This window comes from Perca fluviatilis, chromosome 14 (genome assembly GCF_010015445.1).
Source record: "Perca fluviatilis chromosome 14, GENO_Pfluv_1.0, whole genome shotgun sequence".
Classification (NCBI taxonomy): Eukaryota; Metazoa; Chordata; class Actinopteri; order Perciformes; family Percidae; genus Perca; species Perca fluviatilis.
The window spans coordinates 11,935,878-11,956,046 of NC_053125.1; the positions used below are offsets into that span (position 1 = coordinate 11,935,878).

At 40.7% G+C, this 20,169-nt stretch overlaps 1 protein-coding gene across 6 annotated transcripts in view; it reads right to left on the bottom strand.

The window, feature by feature from the left end:
• Positions 1–732: 732 nt before the first annotated feature.
• spag17 (sperm associated antigen 17) overlaps positions 733–20,169 on the bottom strand; it is a 31,163-nt gene continuing 11,726 nt past the window's right edge. For 3 of the 6 annotated variants that reach the window (XM_039823317.1, XM_039823314.1, XM_039823316.1), the window contains 38 exons: positions 19,270–19,374; positions 18,811–18,961; positions 17,307–17,519; positions 17,105–17,142; positions 16,853–16,969; positions 16,546–16,700; positions 16,304–16,413; positions 16,148–16,215; positions 15,531–15,776; positions 15,140–15,254; positions 14,819–14,959; positions 14,477–14,587; positions 14,075–14,253; positions 12,814–12,922; positions 12,383–12,546; positions 12,136–12,250; positions 10,771–10,925; positions 10,396–10,540; positions 9,585–10,039; positions 9,308–9,493; positions 8,924–9,063; positions 8,563–8,693; positions 7,520–7,659; positions 7,249–7,437; positions 6,495–6,608; positions 6,276–6,327; positions 5,791–5,881; positions 5,625–5,675; positions 5,026–5,119; positions 4,728–4,839; positions 4,239–4,278; positions 4,009–4,073; positions 2,992–3,128; positions 2,156–2,334; positions 1,836–1,896; positions 1,584–1,731; positions 972–1,143; positions 733–871 (listed from right to left, as the gene is read on the bottom strand). In XM_039823317.1, coding sequence (XP_039679251.1) covers positions 862–871; positions 972–1,143; positions 1,584–1,731; positions 1,836–1,896; positions 2,156–2,334; positions 2,992–3,128; positions 4,009–4,073; positions 4,239–4,278; positions 4,728–4,839; positions 5,026–5,119; positions 5,625–5,675; positions 5,791–5,881; positions 6,276–6,327; positions 6,495–6,608; positions 7,249–7,437; positions 7,520–7,659; positions 8,563–8,693; positions 8,924–9,063; positions 9,308–9,493; positions 9,585–10,039; positions 10,396–10,540; positions 10,771–10,925; positions 12,136–12,250; positions 12,383–12,546; positions 12,814–12,922; positions 14,075–14,253; positions 14,477–14,587; positions 14,819–14,959; positions 15,140–15,254; positions 15,531–15,776; positions 16,148–16,215; positions 16,304–16,413; positions 16,546–16,700; positions 16,853–16,969; positions 17,105–17,142; positions 17,307–17,519; positions 18,811–18,961; positions 19,270–19,374 — 5,004 coding nt within the window. In that variant the 3' untranslated portion in view covers positions 733–861. Of the gene's footprint in view, positions 872–971; positions 1,144–1,583; positions 1,732–1,835; positions 1,897–2,155; positions 2,335–2,991; positions 3,129–4,008; positions 4,074–4,238; positions 4,279–4,727; positions 4,840–5,025; positions 5,120–5,624; positions 5,676–5,790; positions 5,882–6,275; positions 6,328–6,494; positions 6,609–7,248; positions 7,438–7,519; positions 7,660–8,562; positions 8,694–8,923; positions 9,064–9,307; positions 9,494–9,584; positions 10,040–10,395; positions 10,541–10,770; positions 10,926–12,135; positions 12,251–12,382; positions 12,547–12,813; positions 12,923–14,074; positions 14,254–14,476; positions 14,588–14,818; positions 14,960–15,139; positions 15,255–15,530; positions 15,777–16,147; positions 16,216–16,303; positions 16,414–16,545; positions 16,701–16,852; positions 16,970–17,104; positions 17,143–17,306; positions 17,520–18,810; positions 18,962–19,269; positions 19,375–20,169 lie in introns of those variants that run through there. The other 3 variants (XM_039823318.1, XM_039823319.1, XM_039823320.1) reach the window with 3 other exon arrangements.

Consider the following 20,169-nt stretch of genomic DNA (forward strand, 5'->3'; position numbering starts at 1 on the left):
TTTGTTTTGGCCATTGTTGCACCTTGCATTGGGTCTCCGTTGACGTCATTTACCAACATCATTTATACACCTGAGCACAGCACAAGCACGAGTCCCCCTTGTGGAGAGACACGCGCACACACTCTCAGGCACGTTTCTTAAAAACTCCTGCCAAATTAAAATGGGCACAACTGGTATTTATTTATTTTTTTCATAAAGATTATTTTTTTGGGGCATTTTATGCCTTTAATTCCACAGGACAGATGAAGACATGAAAGGGGAGAGAGAAGGGGAATGGCATGTAGCAAAAGGCCACAGGTCGGAGTCGAATCCGCGGCCACTGCGTCGAGGAGTAAACCTCTATAGATGTGCGCCTGCTCTACCAAATGAGCCAACCCCGCAACACACAACTGGTATTTTTAAATATGTCTGGTGTGATGTCTTTAACACACACACACACACACACACACACACACACACACAAACACACACCACAACACACACACACACACACACACACACACACACACAATTTATTCACTAAAGCCTTACACTCGCTAAGATAATGAGTGTTGATAAAGATTTTATTTGGACCGCAACACACAACTAGTATTTTTAAATATGTCTGGTGTGATGTCTTTAAAACACACACACACACACACACACACACACACACACACACACACACACACACACACACACACACACACACACAATTTATTCACTAAAGCCTTACATTCACTCCTACGATAATTTCAGTGTTGATAAAGATTTTATTTGGAACAGAGGCGAATATAAAATCCATTAAAATATTGAAAGTTTGTGGAATAAAAGAGGAGTGTGGTAGGATGAGGATGATTCCACACAGAAGAGTGGTACGATTTAGGGTGTCCTGAAATTTACAAACAAATAGTGGTTCAGATATTGTGACTGCCTTCTATCCAAATGTGAAATTTTATGTTTTATGAGTAGTACGAGTACAAGATACCGACCCATGTTTGCTGAAGGACTGGTCAAGAGTGGCCTTCGTCGTCTTTGTGGCTGTACCGCGCCCCCGTCCAACTGGTAGGCTGGAAGACAGTTGACTGACCCTGGAGTCTTTCTTGTTGTGTGTACTGGTGTGGTCCTTGTGCCAAATGTCATATAACCTCTCAGGAAGGATGGGTGAATTTATTTAAGGACAAACATTACTGTACGTTTCCTCGAAAAAGACCTGAGTGAGCCACTCAGACCTAATACATCTTACAACAACTGCACTTTGTCTTCAATTACACATTATTAATTCACTGTTTCCTTCCTCTGAGGAAATATCATCATCTCGATTATGTCACCAGTCATTAACCTGCCTAAATCTTTACCCACATTTATTTTTGTGCCAGACTACATGAAGGTATGCTGACATTTGATTTCATAAAGTATTTGCGCCTCAATATTGGCAAACAATATTGGCATACAAAGGCAATGCAAACAGGTTGATTACTACTAGCTGATGTGAGTTGTATCGAAAGAAGTGATTATTAAGAATACTTGCTTCTAAAAACTAAGGCTCTAAAGCAAAATGTGCCTTCAAAAGTGAAACCCTTCATGAGGTGTTGAAAGGATATTAGCAGTGACAGGCAGGTAGAGGATGTCTGTCTCAGTGTGGATGATGATATCCTGGGACATGTACTTCTTTGGCTCTACCTCTCCTGCTTGGACTTCACACATGGCAAATAGCTGAACCTGCAGTTTAACATGCAAACCTGCAGCCACCTAGACAGACATACAGTACACTAAATATAGTTTCTTAACAACTAAGGGGGAGATAACTTTAAAAATGTAAATATTAACATCATTACATCCAGCTGGGAACTTACAGGCCCAGGATTGTAGATGACACGGAGGCCTGTAGCAGGAGGAGGCTGTTTCACATGGAACCTTGCAGAGAGACAGATCGAAACAAACCACACATACTTTAGTTTCAGGTCAAAGTTTTCCCTTTGGACTTGAAGGTGACCCACATATCACCTGCACCTATCCAAAGCACTATTTTCTCATTTCTTTCCGACATATTAAAGGACATTTGAAACCAGTTGTTAAGCTGCAACTAAACTATTCATTTCCTGGTTTTGAAGCCTACATTTGCCTCTGCATCTATTTATCTACGCCTCCGTCTATCCATCTTCTGGTGTCTTACCTGCAGGTGTCAACGCCCACATTCTTCATCACCACAGTAATGGCCGAGGAGGTGCCCTCCTGCAGTGTGCCAAAGTCAACACTGGACGGTAGGAGCTGGAATCCCCTCACTATGACATTTGGATCAGTCTGAGAAATGGTTCGACACTTCCTCCTCACTGGCTCTTCCACTGACAGGTACTGGAATAGGTGCCACAGACAGAGTGATGTGAGAACAGTATGTTTGCGGCAGAGAGAAGCATGTGTATAGGTAGCTGTCCGTATGTGGAACAGGAACCCACATTTTTCAAAAAATGGCATGATTACAGGATATTCAGGGCAAAATAGGTCACATCACTGATAATGGGCTGAACAGCAGAAATACAATGAAGTCACTGAATTCTTCCAACATGTTCTAAAGTGGCATAACGCTACCTCTAGAATTGACTTAGGATACTTTTTAATATATAACATGTTTTAATAGAGAACATGTCAAACCTAGGAACATTTCAACAGTATAAAGCACAACATTTTACATAGATAAATCAAAACATGATTTCATTAATTACATTAGGTTTAATGTAAATAACGTTTCCTTTTATTGACCAGGTACACTTTAAATGCATACAGTGGATTAAAAGAGGCTTTTGGGGTAGGAAGTTATTTCCATGATAACCACACTACTCATTGGTAAATACTGTATATAAGACATTTTAAATAGATTAGTTTAAGAAATGAGAATAAAATTAATCCACTGCATTTTCTCAAACAGGTTTTTCAAATCTCGTTTTTGTTAGGCAAGTTTTTCCATGCAATGATATATTGCAGAATAATTTTGTCATGTGAATGATCGGGTACCTGTTGATTTGGTACGCTGCGAGGCTTAGAGCTGAGGATAGAGGTTGGTAGTCTGACTTTAGTCCTCCTGAGCTTTCCAGCCACATCCACCTGAACTGACTTGCATTGCACAGATGAATCTCTAGGACTGCTTTCATCTGGCGCACACACACACACACACACACACACACACACACACACACACACACACACACACACACACACACACACACACACACACACTGCATTTCACTATCTTTGTGGGGACCCATCATTGACATAATGCATTCCCTAGCCCCTTACCCTAACCTTAACCATCACAACTAAATGCCTAACCTTAACCCTTACCCTAACCATAACCTAATTCTATCCCTAATCCTAAAACCAAGTCTTAACCCTCAAACAGCCCTTTAAAAGTTGTGGGGACCAGCATTTTGGCCCCACAAAGCAGCCGTCCACAGTATATTTACTTACACACACACACACACACACACACACACACACACACACACACACACACACACACACACACACACACACACACACACACACACACACACACACACACACACACACACACACACACACACACACACACACACACACACACACACACACACACTTATCCATTCATTCATTAGAAAAGGGCTCAATCTCTCTAACCGGAATATCAACCAGATTGGAAATTATCTGGAAATCAATGACAGTGAATCATATACATTCTTTGGGATAATGATCAACACCCTCAAACGGACCAGGAAAGTAGGTTTTGCTAGTACTGTAGGTTTTTGTACCATGCCACCAAGAAATGGGACATGTTAATTTACTCAATTGCCTGATGGTGCTTTAAATAGAATGTCCCTATTTAAATGTCCCTGTAATATTCAGATGGCGTTCCTGATTGATTATGCTGTTCCCTGTGCTTCTTGCTAATCTCAAAAATAGTGTTTTGAGTTCATTCTGCCCCTTACATTATTGTTGAGGTCACTGATGAGGGAATTCATTTGAATATAAAAGAGAGGAAGGTGGGGAACAAACCAGCAGTCTGAGGCGTGGGGTTGGTGGGCCTTTTCTTAAGCATCCGGTCACTTCCTCCTGCATGACTGAGAGCAAAAACACCAAGAAAGGTCAAGCTGTGTTCCAACAGCAAATGTAAACATAATTTAGACAACAAATGTATGTTCACAGAGGTTTTGTGATTCATAACAACTAAGTTAAAAGCAGAATAAAACACAGGAAAAAGCAGGTCATAGTATCCTCTTTGTTACCTTGCAGATTGAGAGGGTGTTGGGTTTAAGGGCCGTGGGGCTGCAGTTACAAACACAAATACGGCATATTATACAGAATGCATGTTACTGAATCTACAGTTAATGGTTTGTATGCATCTCTACAGTTACTAAGTTAAGACATTTTGACTTTTGTTTTGGAAAAATAGAGGTAGAACCAATTTTGTTAACGATGGCTCGGTTTCAGTAAGACTTCACAGTGAGCTAGCACCTGAATCAAATGCAGTCGGGGTTTTTTTAAACCTTAATTTAACCAGGAAGTCCATTGAGATCAAAATCTCATTATCGAAAAAGACTTGGCAATGTCATCAATTACACCTCTGCTTTTCCTACTATGACAAGCCAAAATGTCTGCTGTAGAAACATGTCTATTAAGCCTCAGTTTCTCTGTACGGATTCCCAACAGGAGACCCTTTAAAATGAGTTTCATCTTAGTAGCTCCTAGTTAATACTGACAGTAAGATGACTTACTGTTCTCCTGTGGGGCATCTTTCAAGAAGGCCTCAGCACTGTCTGACTTGGGGATCGGAGGGAGATCCATGGATAGGCTCCTCATGTCTGGTGTTTGGTGCTGTAGCAGATTCTGGAAAACAAGCAACAGTGCTGTGTCTCTTGCTGTACATTGTGTATTTTTCTATGTAAAGTCAGAAATGGTGACTCCGTGTGTGTTTAAAATTTAAGTCTTTTTCCCGTAATAATACTGTCTCGAAAATGTAAGAACATTTATTTAAATACATGTATAGTACATTGAAGTAAACACATACAGTACCTGGTATAATAGAATATTTTCTGGGTGGAAAAAAGGAACAATGTTGTTCTTCCTCAGAGCTTCTCTATAAGCCTGCTCCTCACATATCTCCTGGCTGGCATACACATGCACACAGAGAAAATTACTGATGAGTTGATGGCTATCAGTGCAAATTTAATGTACTGTACTTGTGGTCATCATTTCCCACTTTTTGCAAGGCAAGACAATTTATTTATATAGCACAGTTCATACACAAAGGCAATTCAAAGTGTATTACATAAGCATACACATACAAAGCAAATACAACATGAAACTTTTGTCCTCTATCTATCCTACACCCCTCTTTTAGTCTTGCTGCAGTAATTGCTGTAGTTTCATTCCAAATAATTCCCTTCACAAGGAGAAGCACTGCAGCAGCCATACAGAAAATGACGGGTTAAAAGCTATTTCCACAATTAACACACAGGCAAGCATGCGGTCTAACTAGTAAGAATAACTCATAAAACACTTAGTTTAAATGTTATCCCGGTGGAATAAAGAGAATCAGTACACTTGTCAAGGTAGTCGTTAGTTCTTCACACAGAATCACAAAATAGTGTGAGAAAGAGACCTATATTTACCTGTACTGTGCAAGTCTTTCAGTCCATTTTGACTCCTTTCCCTTAGTAAAACTGGATAGGGGAATGAAAAAAAGGATATTAATACATACTTATTTAAATATGTGGAACAGTCACTTTAGAGAGCGTTACATTATCTATTCATGCACGCCATTTTCATCTCTCCAACCTGTCACTAGCTACTGTGGCTGTGTCTTCTGAAACGTCTGACTGCTCAATTAGGGCTCCAACTCCTTGGCTGTACTGATTGGCTATGTCCACTGTGGATACACACAGAAAGAAGAAGTTTAAATTCAATCCCCTAACAACAAACCAAAACTAAAATACATGTACTATTGTACTTAACTTTAACTACTAAATATTTTACTTGAAACATTAATAAAAAATAAATAATTGTATGTTAGTTGGGTACAGCATCTGATACATGCTTTTTCAAACAATAATAATAACCTCATCCAGATCAGATTCATACTAAAAGTGACATGAAACATTCCCACAAACACAAACTAGAGTGAATTCTATTTTGACAAAATAATTAAAATTAAATGTATGCTTAATTAGTTAAACTGGAATAAAGGAAAACAGGGAACTGCAAATGGAACTTTTATTTCAGTGGACTTGTAGCCTACACAACTGTAAAAACCAGTCACCGACCTGAAGTCCTCTTGTCAAAGGTGTGACCTGCATCCTCTTCTTCTGCAAAAGACTTTAAAATAAATAATATGAATTAATAACATTAATATTGTAACATTATTGTATTATTTGTTGAAGTTTCTATTCCAGTGTGCAGTGGGTAAAGATCCTTCAAGAATATCTTCTTTTTGTGTGTGTGTGTGTGTGTGTGTGTGTGTGTGTGTTTGTGTGTGTGCTGACCAGGACCAGATTGAGCAGATCACTGGCATTAACACTCTCCTCCTCCGTGCGTGGGTCTTTGACTTTCATCTCCTCTGATCGCTGCTCCCTCTCCATCAAACTCTCGATGTACTCCTGCAGTCAAAGCCACATGCCAACATTTGTCGGGATCATTCAGAAATGTAATGTTACACACAAAGCAGACTACCTGTTGACACAGCATCGACCTTTCAAAGCAGAGGCATCGCAGCAAGATGTTTACGATGCCTTGCTTCACCATGCCCAAAATCAAATAACCGCCACAATGGGGCCTTATTACGTCGCGCTCGTTTCAGAGAGGTGTTGCACTGGTTTTGAATACGAGATGTCAATCTGCCTACGTTTTTACAAGCAGAGCTGAAGACTCTGATTTCAAGTGATCCATTTTTATAATACAAGCTTTATTGAAAAAAAAACAAAAAAAAAAAAAAAAACAAATGCAATAAAAAATAATCATGGTCATTTTCGTTTCATTTCATTTAATCCAGCCATACAAATGCAATAACAAGGGTTTGGCCCTGTATCAAATGCTTCGAAACAGTGAACCATTTTCAACTCCATTGCTTCATAGTGTTTCAGTGCTTCAGAAAGCTTCATTTCCCCCATTACTATTTACCGTAAAAGAGATAACAGTGCCGCTGTATTATTTTTACGTGCTTATTTTAGCAAAACATTGACAGACATATGACTGTACGACACAGTAACCCATATAACCACAGACGTGGGTTTGTTTTACCTTCAGTCGTGTGTCTACAGTATTTTTGAGTGGTGTGGTGAATGGTCGGTGCTGGTACAGTTCCCTCATCTCCACGACTTTAGGGCAGCTCCTGACAGGTTGACGCTGTGCTTCAGAACCACCAGACCTCTCTCTCAGACTCAAACCTCGTCCAATATCAGTACCAAACGGAGGACCTGGGCTCTTTTTCTGGAATAGAGGGAAAGGCAGAGGGAGGAAAATGGCAGTGTTTGGCCCTGAGTGAGTTGTTTATGTGTGTATATGTGCACACCTGTATCTCTAGTCTAGGGAAGTCATGCCAGCTGCGGTTTCTGAGGTTGGGAGGGGTGATGTCAGGCTTCTGTTTCCCAAGCAACCACTGGGACGACACACTCTGGTGGCTGGGCTTTAGGATGGTAATGCCAAACTTATCTGAAACAGTCACAAAAATTATATTTTTTTTGTAGAATCAGATGGCTTTCTCTAACTCATTCAAAATAGAATGAGAAAAATGTGCTCAACTCAAGAGTCAGTTAATTAACTATATATAATGGAGAAATATTATGCTTTTAACTAAGATGTGGCTAGATCAAATAATTAAATGGTTGTTTTCAGGGTGCGATTTGTGAAAAAAGCAGAAGGGGGGATGTTTTTTGATCACGCACAACAAAACAAAACATGCAAGAATTAAATCACCCTTGCAATACCATGGATATAGTGCCACTCGGCCAGGCATGCCAAACACTTAAATATGCACTTCAATATTCAATGGAAAATACAGCGCTTTCAAGCCGGAGTTCACTTTGCGGTGAAAACTAAATACTTTCACCCAGGAAACGCGCGTTCATTCCTCTGGAATCTCTTAATCCAAACCACAATCTTTTTCCTAAACTTAACTAGGCGTTATATTGCCTAAACTTAACTGTCATCGCCGCATGACGCTAACTTTTTCTGGCTTAACTCCACTACCACGGCCCCTGAAAGGACCGTCATCTGGCGGTGCCTGTAGCCGGGTCACAGTCACCTGTTGGCGGCTAAACAACTGCCGCTAGTAGCCGGTAGCTGGAGCTCTGTAGCGGCTAAATACAAATATTGTTTACGTTGTTCACGTTATAGTGCCCTAATTTGTTTAAAATACTTATACTATATTGGGTACATTTTGTCCCCACCAGGGATACAAATAATTCAGCAGAGGCAGGGATATGTGGACCAGAAAGGGGGAAATCCCATGCATCCCCCGGCAAATCGCACCCTGGTTGTATTTGAGTCAGCTCCTCTAAAGTTATATTTAATGAGTATTATGTTTCTTGATTTTGAAGATATTCAACAGGGCACCTTGTGCGTCTGGCAGTGGTTCCTTCAGCACTGCTATGGTAGGGTCAGAATACGCCTGGTAGAGCACTTCCTCTACAGTTTGAGAGCTCAGTAGTTCAGTACCTGAGCCGTTCTCATGCACCAGAAACAGCCTGGAACACAAGATGATGTTTACAGAGTTTCTGTGATGTGGCCATCCACAACAGCAGTTAATGTTTAAATATAAATATATTTTCGCAATACTACGGACTCTGTATTCATGCAGAGCAAATATTATTTTGTACATCCATCAACATTTGACAGCTCAAAGACATTTTCACTTTCCTGTATTAAACAATAACAAATAAATAGTGCAGTACTGTAAATGTGGAAACAGGCTCACCTGGGACAATGTTCTCTGTGTTTTACATTAATCCTGGCCATTGCTCTATCCTCCTCCTCCTCTGGCTCCTCCTCGTCCTGTTTAAGTGTGCTTGGAGCAGGGCTACAGTTGAAAACTGATAACTGCCCATCTTCCATCACCTGTAACACGCACAGACACAAAGTTCAGAGACTATTTAAGGACTCATTTGATCTATTTATCACCAGAAAACCTGACACTGTTGTTTTATCGGGACTTTTTTTTTTTTTTTTTAAACTGTGTCAACATCTCCCTGTGCCCTTGCTTCTTTGAGACTATGGACTGTCTCTCATGAATTCTCAGTCTCTCATTGCCCTCCACGAAAACTTTCATTATAACACTAACCCATCTTCTTATAATCCTAACCTGGAAGTGGTTCCCATCAGGGTCTGTAGTGTCACAGGCCACTGTGTCTGTATGACTCATGGTGTAGCTTCCTGGTTGGTTTGTTGGAGTGCCACCCTTTGGACTGGGGGTTACAAGTGGGTCGGAAGAGTACACACATGTCCCATCACTTTGGATCTGTAGGAGACCCACACTGGATGGGAACACCTTGGAAGACAAATTTCAAAGATACTGTAATCACATAAAAACCCTACACATAACTTAAAACACAGATGCGATATTTGCTGTTACCACCCACCTGATAGGCTCCTTGGTTGTTTCCAGTGATGACAGTTCCATCTGCTAAAAAGACGTGAGCCGTGTGTCGCTCTGGGTACATCACCACTGTGGCGCAGCCCTCCTTCTCCACCAACACCACCCGCTCCCTGGTAAACACACTCCCCTTATCGCTCTCATATCCACTCCTCTTACCATTGTCAGCCACCGTGTCTTCTGCAAACACGCTCTCCTCGCCATTCTTATACACACTAGTTTCTCTTTCATGCTCACACTCACTCAACGCTGTACAAGCATGTCCATCACCCTCCTTGTCGCATGCACTGTCCCTGCTAAGCTCTTCTCCATTGTCACAAGTATCCTGGATGTGCACGTTCTCATTAAAGCTGTCCGCACAGCGCGTGACACACACACACTCAGTGCAGCCGCATGCACATTCAGGAGTTGATTTAAGGGTCACACTCTCAGACTGCTCCCCTGGAAAGATAACAGACAAAGGAACTCAGGTAAGATAACCAAAAAATCAACTTAATTCAAAGATGAAGTCCATGTGTATATGTTTGTGTGTTGTCCAAGGCTATGCAGAGGTGTTGGACTGGGGGTGGAAAGGGGACTGAGAACCCAGGGCCCTCATGTGAGGAGGGCCCAGAAAGATGCTAGAATGAATAGCTGTGGATGCGGGGCCCATAGATAATGCCTTCCTACAGGGCCCAGAATGTTGTGCTACACCCCTGAGGCTATGCCAGAACACGTGCAGATCTAACTGTCTGGTTGCTGTGTGTGCATGTGAGCAAAGAATTTACCACAACATGTGTGCACTGTATGCTGCTCACCTGTGTGCAGCAGTATGTGTTGCTGTGTGCTTGCTGGTCTGTCTTGGTACAGACTGGTGATCCTGGTTCCGTCTGCATGTTCTACACTTATAGATCTGTCTGGGTTCTGGACAGAAACCACCAGATCCTCCCGGCTCAACATCACCTGACGCAGCAACATACGCCAAACTTAGGAGGTTACTCCCAGCAATAACAAGCGTTTTCAAAATGGGACAATGAGACTCTATCACAAACTTTGAGATACTCTGACAATGACAATATATTGAAATGTTAACATCAAAATATAATTGTCAAATTAGTCGTGAAACCTAAATAACTCTATAGGGGAGAAAACAGGTAACCTGTGTACAGTCAGGAGTAATACGTCTCTCTTACCTCATGGGTGATGGGGTCTGTAGCCTTGAAGGCCAGCAGAGGCGTGGTGGGTATGTGTTTGTGTGTGGTCCCCACAGTGTAGATGCGAGCTCCAGATGGAGTCGTGGTTAACCAACAGCCTCTCTGAGCATCAGCTTCCTTCTCTGAGCTCTGCTCTGTAAATAGATACAGACACATTGACACTGTGCGTCATTGAAAGTGATACTTAATGGTCTTTACAGCATGGGGCCCATCGTGTTCATTAAAACGGTTATTCATAGAGTTGGGCAAATTATATTGAAGCACCTGTGCTTGTTTCACTCTGGTGAAGCGCACTGTTTCAATATGTTGTGTCATGCTTGTATCAAATGAGGAAAAGCACGTGGCTTCAGAAAGCACTTTATTCAGTTTGACTGTTTTTAAAGTTGTGTTGCTAAACTATGTTACTGTGCTAAATAGAATAACTGACCAATAGGTCGATGTACTCTAAAGACATAATCATAAGTATGAGAACATTTCCCCCTGATACCAAGTAAAAAGGTAATACAATTAATAAGCTAATGTATTGAATAGCATTCTCAAATCACATCACGTTGTGATTCATATGAAATGTTACATAAATATCCACCCTGAAGTCAAAACACGTGAGCCCACAGTGATACTGAGACTAAACTATGCCAATAAGGTATACCATTAAGGTTTGTTTCAGCAAAAAGGTGTAGGATTTTTGGATAGTGCATTAATTAATTAAGTACTGTAACATATTGCACAATACTATCTACATTTAATGCAGCACTGCTAATTAAAAGTATTACAGATTTAATAATACACGCAGGCTTGTTGAACTTTAATTGCACACATACAAGACTAAAACTATTCAAATCAGAGAGGTGTTGTAGTGCTTCGGTCCAACTTGAAGGGCTGCTCTACGTTTTGCAAACCACCAGATGTCACTGTTTTTGCTGGAGTTTAAAGCCCCAAAGTGTCAAATTGTTTTCGGCACAAAAAGAAAAAAAGCTCCAAAGCTTAATGCTTTATTCGCCCATCACTAGTGATTCTCAAGGTGAGGCCGGGCACTCTGCCAGGGGCTCCGTCAAAAGTGGTCAGATTCATTCATTTAAAATAAAAATCTATAACAGTTCACAGATTATGTTCTAGTCTAACAAATCTATAACCCTTAGAATCTGAAAATATGTTTAATACATGTCTAATATAATTTCTTATACATTTCTCTATGGTGTTGTTTCACATACCTAAGACTATGTGAGGTGTAAAAATAGGCTATGTCAAATCATTCCAAAAGGAACATACATGATGGGGTTGACTAAAAAAGATTGAGAATTTGCATCAGAAGGTGTTTTGTATTTAGTGGTGCTGCACTCTAACCTTTCTTGTTGTCCTCAGTTTCTTGAGAGGTGTTCTCCTCCTCAATCTCAGAGTCAGGAACCCACACCGGACCAGAATCCTGGCTGAAACTGACTGAGCCATCTGCAAACAGAACCTGCAGTGCACGTGGGATTTGTGTGTCTTTAGAGTTTGAGTCTCCATTTTCGAGTAAGAAGTCATGAATTTGGTGGCATGCATGTATCCTGCACGTATCCTCTATATGAACATGTGTGTACGGAATGTTCACCTGTGTGGACTCGTCTCTCATGTACCGGATCACAGTTCCCTTGCTGGTGACAATGCGGGACAGTTCTTTGGAGAGGGAAGGGTCCTGAAGCTGCCCTACAACTCCCCTACCATGAAGAGGAAAGCCCTGTTTCACCAACATACCCTGCTCTTCTGAGGACACTCCTGGACACAAAACACAAAAACCATTCGCAAATTTCAAAGAGGGTTCATTCATTTCTTCCTGCCTGCAGCTAGATTCTTAACAAAGTGGCAAGATCCTCTTCTGCCTACGTGTGTGAGCAGCTAAATTTGAGTGTATGATGTACAGATGAGTGTCAAAGGTCATCAGTTGATTGTTATTCTCACTTCAAAACACACATGTAGTTTTGTTAAACTGCACTTGTGCATGAGCATGTTTGTACATTCCCAAGAAAGTGCATCATCACCGACCTTGTGTATCCTCTCTCAGAAATTGCAGCAGCAGGCCATTAGGAACAGACAGGTTCAGACTGTTGAATGGACTTGATAGCAATGCTGGCTGGCCTTCACACACCTTAGACTGCAAACAATCATACACAAAAATGAACATATGTATGAGCAATACACTAATAACAGTAATATCAACATCACAATAAACACCATAAGCTTAAAACTACAGGTACTTTTGGCCCCACGTGGTTTTTGCTATTTCTTATTGAGGTTTAAGAACAGTTCAACAATGTGTTATGCTTAAAATGTTGTATGTTAACATGTACAGTGGTGGAAATAAGTATTCAAGACGTCAACATTTATTTCATTAAACATATTTCCAATGCAGCTATTCACTTGCAATTTAGACCAGACAATGGTATTAACTAGAGATGCACCGATTACAACTTTATGGGCGGATTCCGATTTCCATTGAGTTAGGCCAGCCGATACCGATTTCATTTTTTCTAACCACTTTACAGCACACGCAAATATTTATTTTCTATCTTTTCTTTAATGGAACATTTTGCACAGAACATAGAAAAGAAATTTAAGAGATAATGGATCACTATAATATAGAACTATATAAATTACTCCTGGTGTGGGAAATTCACACACATCTAAAGTGCAGTGTTAGAACCATTTCCTTCTTTTCACATCCAATATCCAACAAAAAAAATGTGATTTGGGTTTTTGGTGTCATCCCTCCACGCCCTACTTTTTCCTTGCAGGTGTTGCATATTGCAAACTTGTTATCTTCTGCACACACGCTGAAGAACTTCCAAACAGCTGACATGTTGCAGGTTAATTCACAAGGTTCCCTACATGTGCGAGAATAGCGCGGACAAGCGCTTCACACCGCGAGCGGGTACATGCGATACACGGCGGAGAAGTTGAGAGAAAGCAAAAAGAGCCGTCGCGTGCGTGTGTGTGTGTGCGTCCTTGAGAACTGTAACTCATATAACTTATATTGTCAGTTAATTGTAGCGTTGACCGGCATGAAATCGGCATATGTCAGACTGACCTGCCGTCACCGATCATGGCCGAGCACGTGAAAACCCTCCAATTCCGGTCACCGGCCGGTCTATCGGTGCATCTCTAGTATTAACTCAATAAAACTACACAGAGAAATGCATCGTAACATTCCAATCCAGAAAAAAAAGTTATGCGCAATAAAGTGGAATGACACGCTAACTGAAATGTATTTAGTACTTAATGGAGAAGCCTTTGTTTGAGTACTTACTTCCCCCACTGTATGCTTTTGTGAGTCCTGTGGAACCTGGGACTCTGGAGATGAGCTGTGTGTCTTGGAGGGAATTGACACCAGGTCTGTCTCCTTGGAGTGGTGGGTGGAGGAGGAGAGAGGGATGGGGGCAAAGGTAGAGGTCTCATGGGTCCCTTGCTCTGTTTCCTGGGGACTCACTAGAACATCATCAAACAGAAACACAGTTAAAACTGCCTGCACTTTAAAGACATTTGTAGCTTGTTTAATCCAGACAAAATAATATGAATATCCAAAGCACTGAGATCGGTCAGTCTATAAGCACAATCAACCTGTTTTCAAAGTTAAGTAAAGATTTATAATAATTTATAGAAATTAAAACTTCACAAAGGCTGAAAGTCGTATGTGTTTTAAGTGCAACACCTCTGTATTCTCCTGTGGAACCATAGAAACTGTATGAGAGGTGGACTCCATTGTCTAACACTGCTGAGAGGGATCCATGTTTCACTCTTTTCATCTCCACAGGCTCTGACACTGAAAAGGACACACACACACACACACACACACACACACACACACACACACACACACACACACACACACACACACACACACACACACACACACACACACACACACACACACACACACACACACACACACACACACACACACAGGATGGATAAAAAGAATCCTAAAATTACAAAACGGGTCCTCTGGACAGAGGGTGCTGCTTAATATCTGTGGTATGATCAGCATCTTTACTTTTAAAATCTTCTTTTCTGCCATTGGTTTCTTTTTCTTGGGGCTGAGGGAGGGGTTTTGCTGGATCAACAACAATTTGGTCGACGTATGTGTTGAAATGATGCCCATCCTTCTTCACAGCCAGTTTCATTAGGCTGGAACCTGGAGCAAAAACAGTACAAAATGCATGGGAAAAATAACTCACTAGGTATCAGTGAAAAATAGCTGAGTTGCATTTTGCTTTTTCATGAACAACATGACTTACAATGACTGACTTTCCCACTTACGCAGCACGGCAAGTAAATGTTGTAATTTTTTACAACCTCAACTTTGTCTCAATACCTTCAATGTAGCTGACGTTCTCCACAGTGATGCGTCCTCCATCTGAAGGGAAAAGGTACTGGCAACGACCTGACACATGGATCAACTTTCCATCCATACTGTAGCCGGTGAAACCCTACAAAATCTCACACACACACACACACACACACACACACACACACACACACACACACACACACACACACACACACACACACACACACACACACACACAGACACACACACACACACACACACGCGCGGATTCTATTTCAGCATCCCTCTTTGATTGGATGTGCTGGTATTAATGGACTTATGTTACACCACATCATCTGCTATCTAGGTTTTGCAGGTCATTTTCCAATGCAAACATAAACTCAGTTTATTCATGGTTTTGTGTGCGTTTCCTCACATTGAAGAGCTCCTCTGTCGAATGCAGTTCTTTGTTTTCCTCCACAGGGGGCGCTGTGGTAGTAATGGACTCTGAGGGAGTCTTGGCTGAGCTGCCTGCTGTCTCTGCTCTGCTCTTCTTCAAAGTTTTCTTGATGTCCTTCGACATAGCCTCCTCCTTTGGCTGCTTGCCTTTCGGTGTATTGTCCTGCTTTGATTTCTTGGCCATGTCTTCCTCCATTAGCTGCTCCTGCTCCAACTTCCAGGCCTATAACATCATGCACACATTACTATACACCAGAGTCATTGCTGTACCATTGCTGACCTGTTGCCCAATGTCAGCTGGAATAGGCTCCAGCCACACGCGCGACCTTCTAGGATAAGCAGTTATAGATAATGGATGGATGCATTCACTGGTTTGCTCTATAAATTATGCTTGGGTATGTGATTCTGTAACTACTGACAATACAAAATCTCCACAGCTCTGTGAGGAAATCAAATCACCAGGTAAGGAGGGATCAGGTTTATGGTAGTTTTACAGATTTCTGTAAAGGGTCCAAAGAGTTACTGCAATGCTGCTGAAAGGCCAGAACAGAGCCGACTGTGAAAGTGAATGTTCATGTTTTAGATGGTACTAACTTTAAGGGAGCTTTTTCTGATAACCGGTTCCAGAGTGTTCTCCTCTGCAGAATTTGTAGCCTTTTCATCTAGTCCAGGAACAAAACAAAACATTGTATTTGTATGGTGGTAAATACTCTCACGTTGCCAGAGCTTTATGTTGACAAACCACATTACCTGTTGGAGACTCAGCAGGGCTGAGATTTCTGAGTTGCATTGCCTCTCTCTTTAATTCTTCCTCTTTTGTCCAATCTGAAATTCTATCTGCCACATGCTCCAGGTACATCCTATCAGAAGGTAATAATGACAAATAAAGTCTATGCAACACTCTTTTGCTTTCTCACATAGAATATAAAAACATATTACTATTCATATCCTGTGGAAAGGAAACGCCTAAAAATGTGAGCTTGCATTCTCACCTGAACTTGACATCAGTGTGAAGGGCTACATCCCAGAAGTCCTTGCACTGGCGAAAGGGGCTCATTGGATTGTGACAAAATATGTACAGGATGTTGTTATGACTTCCTCTGAAGGTGTCAAAGCAGCAGTATTCTTCTGAGGCTAACTGCAGTACCTACACATAAAAAAATAAAAAAAGAAGTAATTTGTATGTGTAAAATTGAAAGAACATCAAATATATGAGGCGTTTCAATATAACAATTCATGTATTTTAGCTAAAAAAGGATCGTCATGATGTTTTAACCTTAACAAGATTAGTCAGGTCACCTGTGGGAAGATAGAGGCATTGTGGTGTTCGGCATAGTGCCAGTCAAACAGAGATCTCAGCCTACAACTCTGAATGTCAGATAAGTCCAGCTGGCAACACACTCTCCCACTGATCTGCTGGAGAAAAAAAACAACATGCAACATTATTGGGAGGAAAATAAGAACAAATGGTCGTCATTCTTTTATTATAGCATAAATACATTAATAGCTTAAATGTAAGCAGCTACAGTGGTATGAACATAGAAACGATACCTCTGTGTTACCAGGATCTTCAGTAAGAAATGTCAGACCTAAAGTTGAAATAAATGATGAGGTATGGCACTTAAGTTGAGTAAATTGTATAACATACTGTTGAGAGAGGCAATCAAGTTTCTTAAGTCATTTGTATCGTGTAATATACTTTATGGAAGCACACAACATCACAGTAATGGATTTAACCAACGTAGTAACAGACCTTTAGTCCGTAGGTTATTAAGCTGCTGTTTAGCGTAGGATAGCGGGTTGTCCCAGGGGATGATTGTGGGTATCTGTTGCTCTGCTGGTTCCAGTGTTCCCAGATGTCCAGGAGCATTCAGTAGTACACCCTTTTGGTCCAGCCTGGTCAGTGGCATACTCTCAAACACGCTCTGATGAATTAATCTCTCCACCTCCAGCCATGACACAACATCTGTGGGATATCATGGCATCATAATATCGTCTTAATGCTGATAAATCAAGAGCTTTTTCCCAAGAAACATAGACTGACCAACCGCCCACAAAAAGCAATTCCCTATTCTAATCAATACAGTCATAAAACATGACAACAAGCTGCCAAAAACTCTGAGGTAGTGCAGAAGTTAATTAACAACAGCCATGTATACAGTGGTGGAAGAAGTATTCAGATCCTGAACTTAAACCTACATTGTGTAATTTTTTTTGTGGATTCTTAGCAAAACCCCCTTTGTTCTTTCACAAATACGTGCTCATTCATGCATAATTACTTCCACCAACTAATCAAAGTGTTCTCATAAGCGTAGAATCTGCCATTTAGAATCATTCAGAAAACATACGAGTGAGTCGCTTGAATGACGGCCGCCATGTAGCACCTCCATCTTTAAAATATATTAGCCAAAGAGGGACATACCTCCGCCTTTCGCGCTTTTAAACTCAGTGGCACCGTGACGAATGCCAGGGAGAGATTACTCGCCAGGGAAGCGAAAAAGAGAATTAAAACGACAATGCGACAGGCAAAGCAACAAGACCAAAGTTAATGTTGGAGTGGCTAGAAGAGCTGCGTGTAAACAATGGAGATACTAAGAGCTAATTTCGGGTTCGTCCACCGTAGGAGTTGAAATGCGCTCGGAATGGGAGGGGCTAGAGAGTAATATTCAGTTGGTTGTCATATACAATTTCACCGCTAGATGGGAGAAATTCTTACACAATGTAGCTTTAAGTAAAAGGACTAATACCACACTGTAAAAATACTCAGTTACACGTAAAAGTCCTGCATTCAAAATGTTACTTAAGTAAAAGTATGTAAGTGTCATCAGGAAAATGTACTTAACGTATTAAAAGTAAAAGTACTCCATGGAGAAAAATCCTCGCATTTTAGAAACTGGAAAGGATCAAAACAGTTCTGTCAATAAACTAAGTGTTTAACCATCGAATCATTTCAGCTGGAGTTGTAGGCCTATATATTGTTGGGTAGTTACATTTATAATAGAGCATCATATTTTATAAATTACATGTGTTTTGTGTGCAAAAATCTTAATTTGTAAAGTAACTAGTAACTAAAGCTGTCAGATTAATGTAGTGGAATAAAAAGTACAATATTTCTCTCTGAAATCTAGTGAAGTGGAAGTAAAAGACTAAATACAAGTACAGTACTTGAGTAAATGTACTTAGTTACATTCCACCACTGCATGTATACAGTATATTGAGCCAAGGTGTGTGCCTCCAAAAGGCCGCTGGTTTCTGACCATCTGTGCAGTAGTGTTGGAGCTGCTGTTTGGTTGCCATCCAGCAGGAGTTGCTGTTCCTCTGCTGAGCTACAGAGTGGATCAGCTCCCACACTGGAGACCGCCTCATCATGGACAACTCCACCTCGGCTGGATCAAAACCCTGAACCGCCTAAGAGGGACACACACATGTACACACATGTACACACATGTACACACACACACACACACACACACACACACACACACACACACACACACACACACACACACACACACACACACACACACACACACACACACACACACACACACAAATAAACAGCATATAAACACATTTTTTAAAGAAAAAATAGGTCAGAATGGGGCCAAGATTAGAGAAACTATACAGTATACTTGACAGAAATGGCACATCGCACAATTCCACATAAAAAAATAATCAATTATACACAACTGTAAAAATAAAAGAAATCTACTTGCACTGATATCCTTCAAGCGCAGTGCCATCTCATCATGGCATCTGATGACTAGAGGGTGCTCAGACTTCTTCTGCATCTCCTCTGCTCCAAACTTCTCCACTAGCCTCTGACACAAAAGAGAATAAAACAGAGACTAATGAGTGAATAATTCATTTGGTGAAGCGTGTGTCCCAACGCTCTGGAGTCACAGGGTGCACACGCATACACACCAGGAAATCCCATTCAGTGATTCACATGTTCACATGTCAATAATTTATTTTTAACATTTTGTAGGACTTTACTGTACAGTATTTTAGCTACTCTCCTGTGATTATAGCACCATCTGCTGGACTTGTATTTTGGCCCAGCTATGCTTTATTCCAGGGGTCTAGGGCTGTAACAGCTATTGCGTACTTGTCTAATTGTCAATTATTTTACATAATCGCGGTTTCTTTGTTTAACTGCAATTAATTACTAACATTAGCTCAGGTCTTAAGGTGTATGACTGGTAATTGTTGATTTTGTTTAGATGTGCCATATTGTAATTATATAAGTGATTATTAGTGGGACTATAAATTTGTATTATTAATTCAGTTGTTGGTACTTAAGCCTATACACGTTCATAGCAAGGGGGGATACAGTTATAATATCAGTTTTATGATAATAAAGAGGCGTAGTTTACTTCATAGGCTGTGTATTTGTGTTATTACATTTTATGGGTCACATAACAGTGGAATAACCAAAAGATGTATCTGAAATTCATTTAGAACTTCAATTTGTTTAAACAAAGTAATACAGAAATACATATTTTTAAATTTGACTGAAAGAGGCAATTATATTGTTAATCGCAATTATTTCTGAGACAACTGTACAGCAAAATTTGGAATTGTTACAGCTACAAAGTATTTGTAGGTAATGTGGT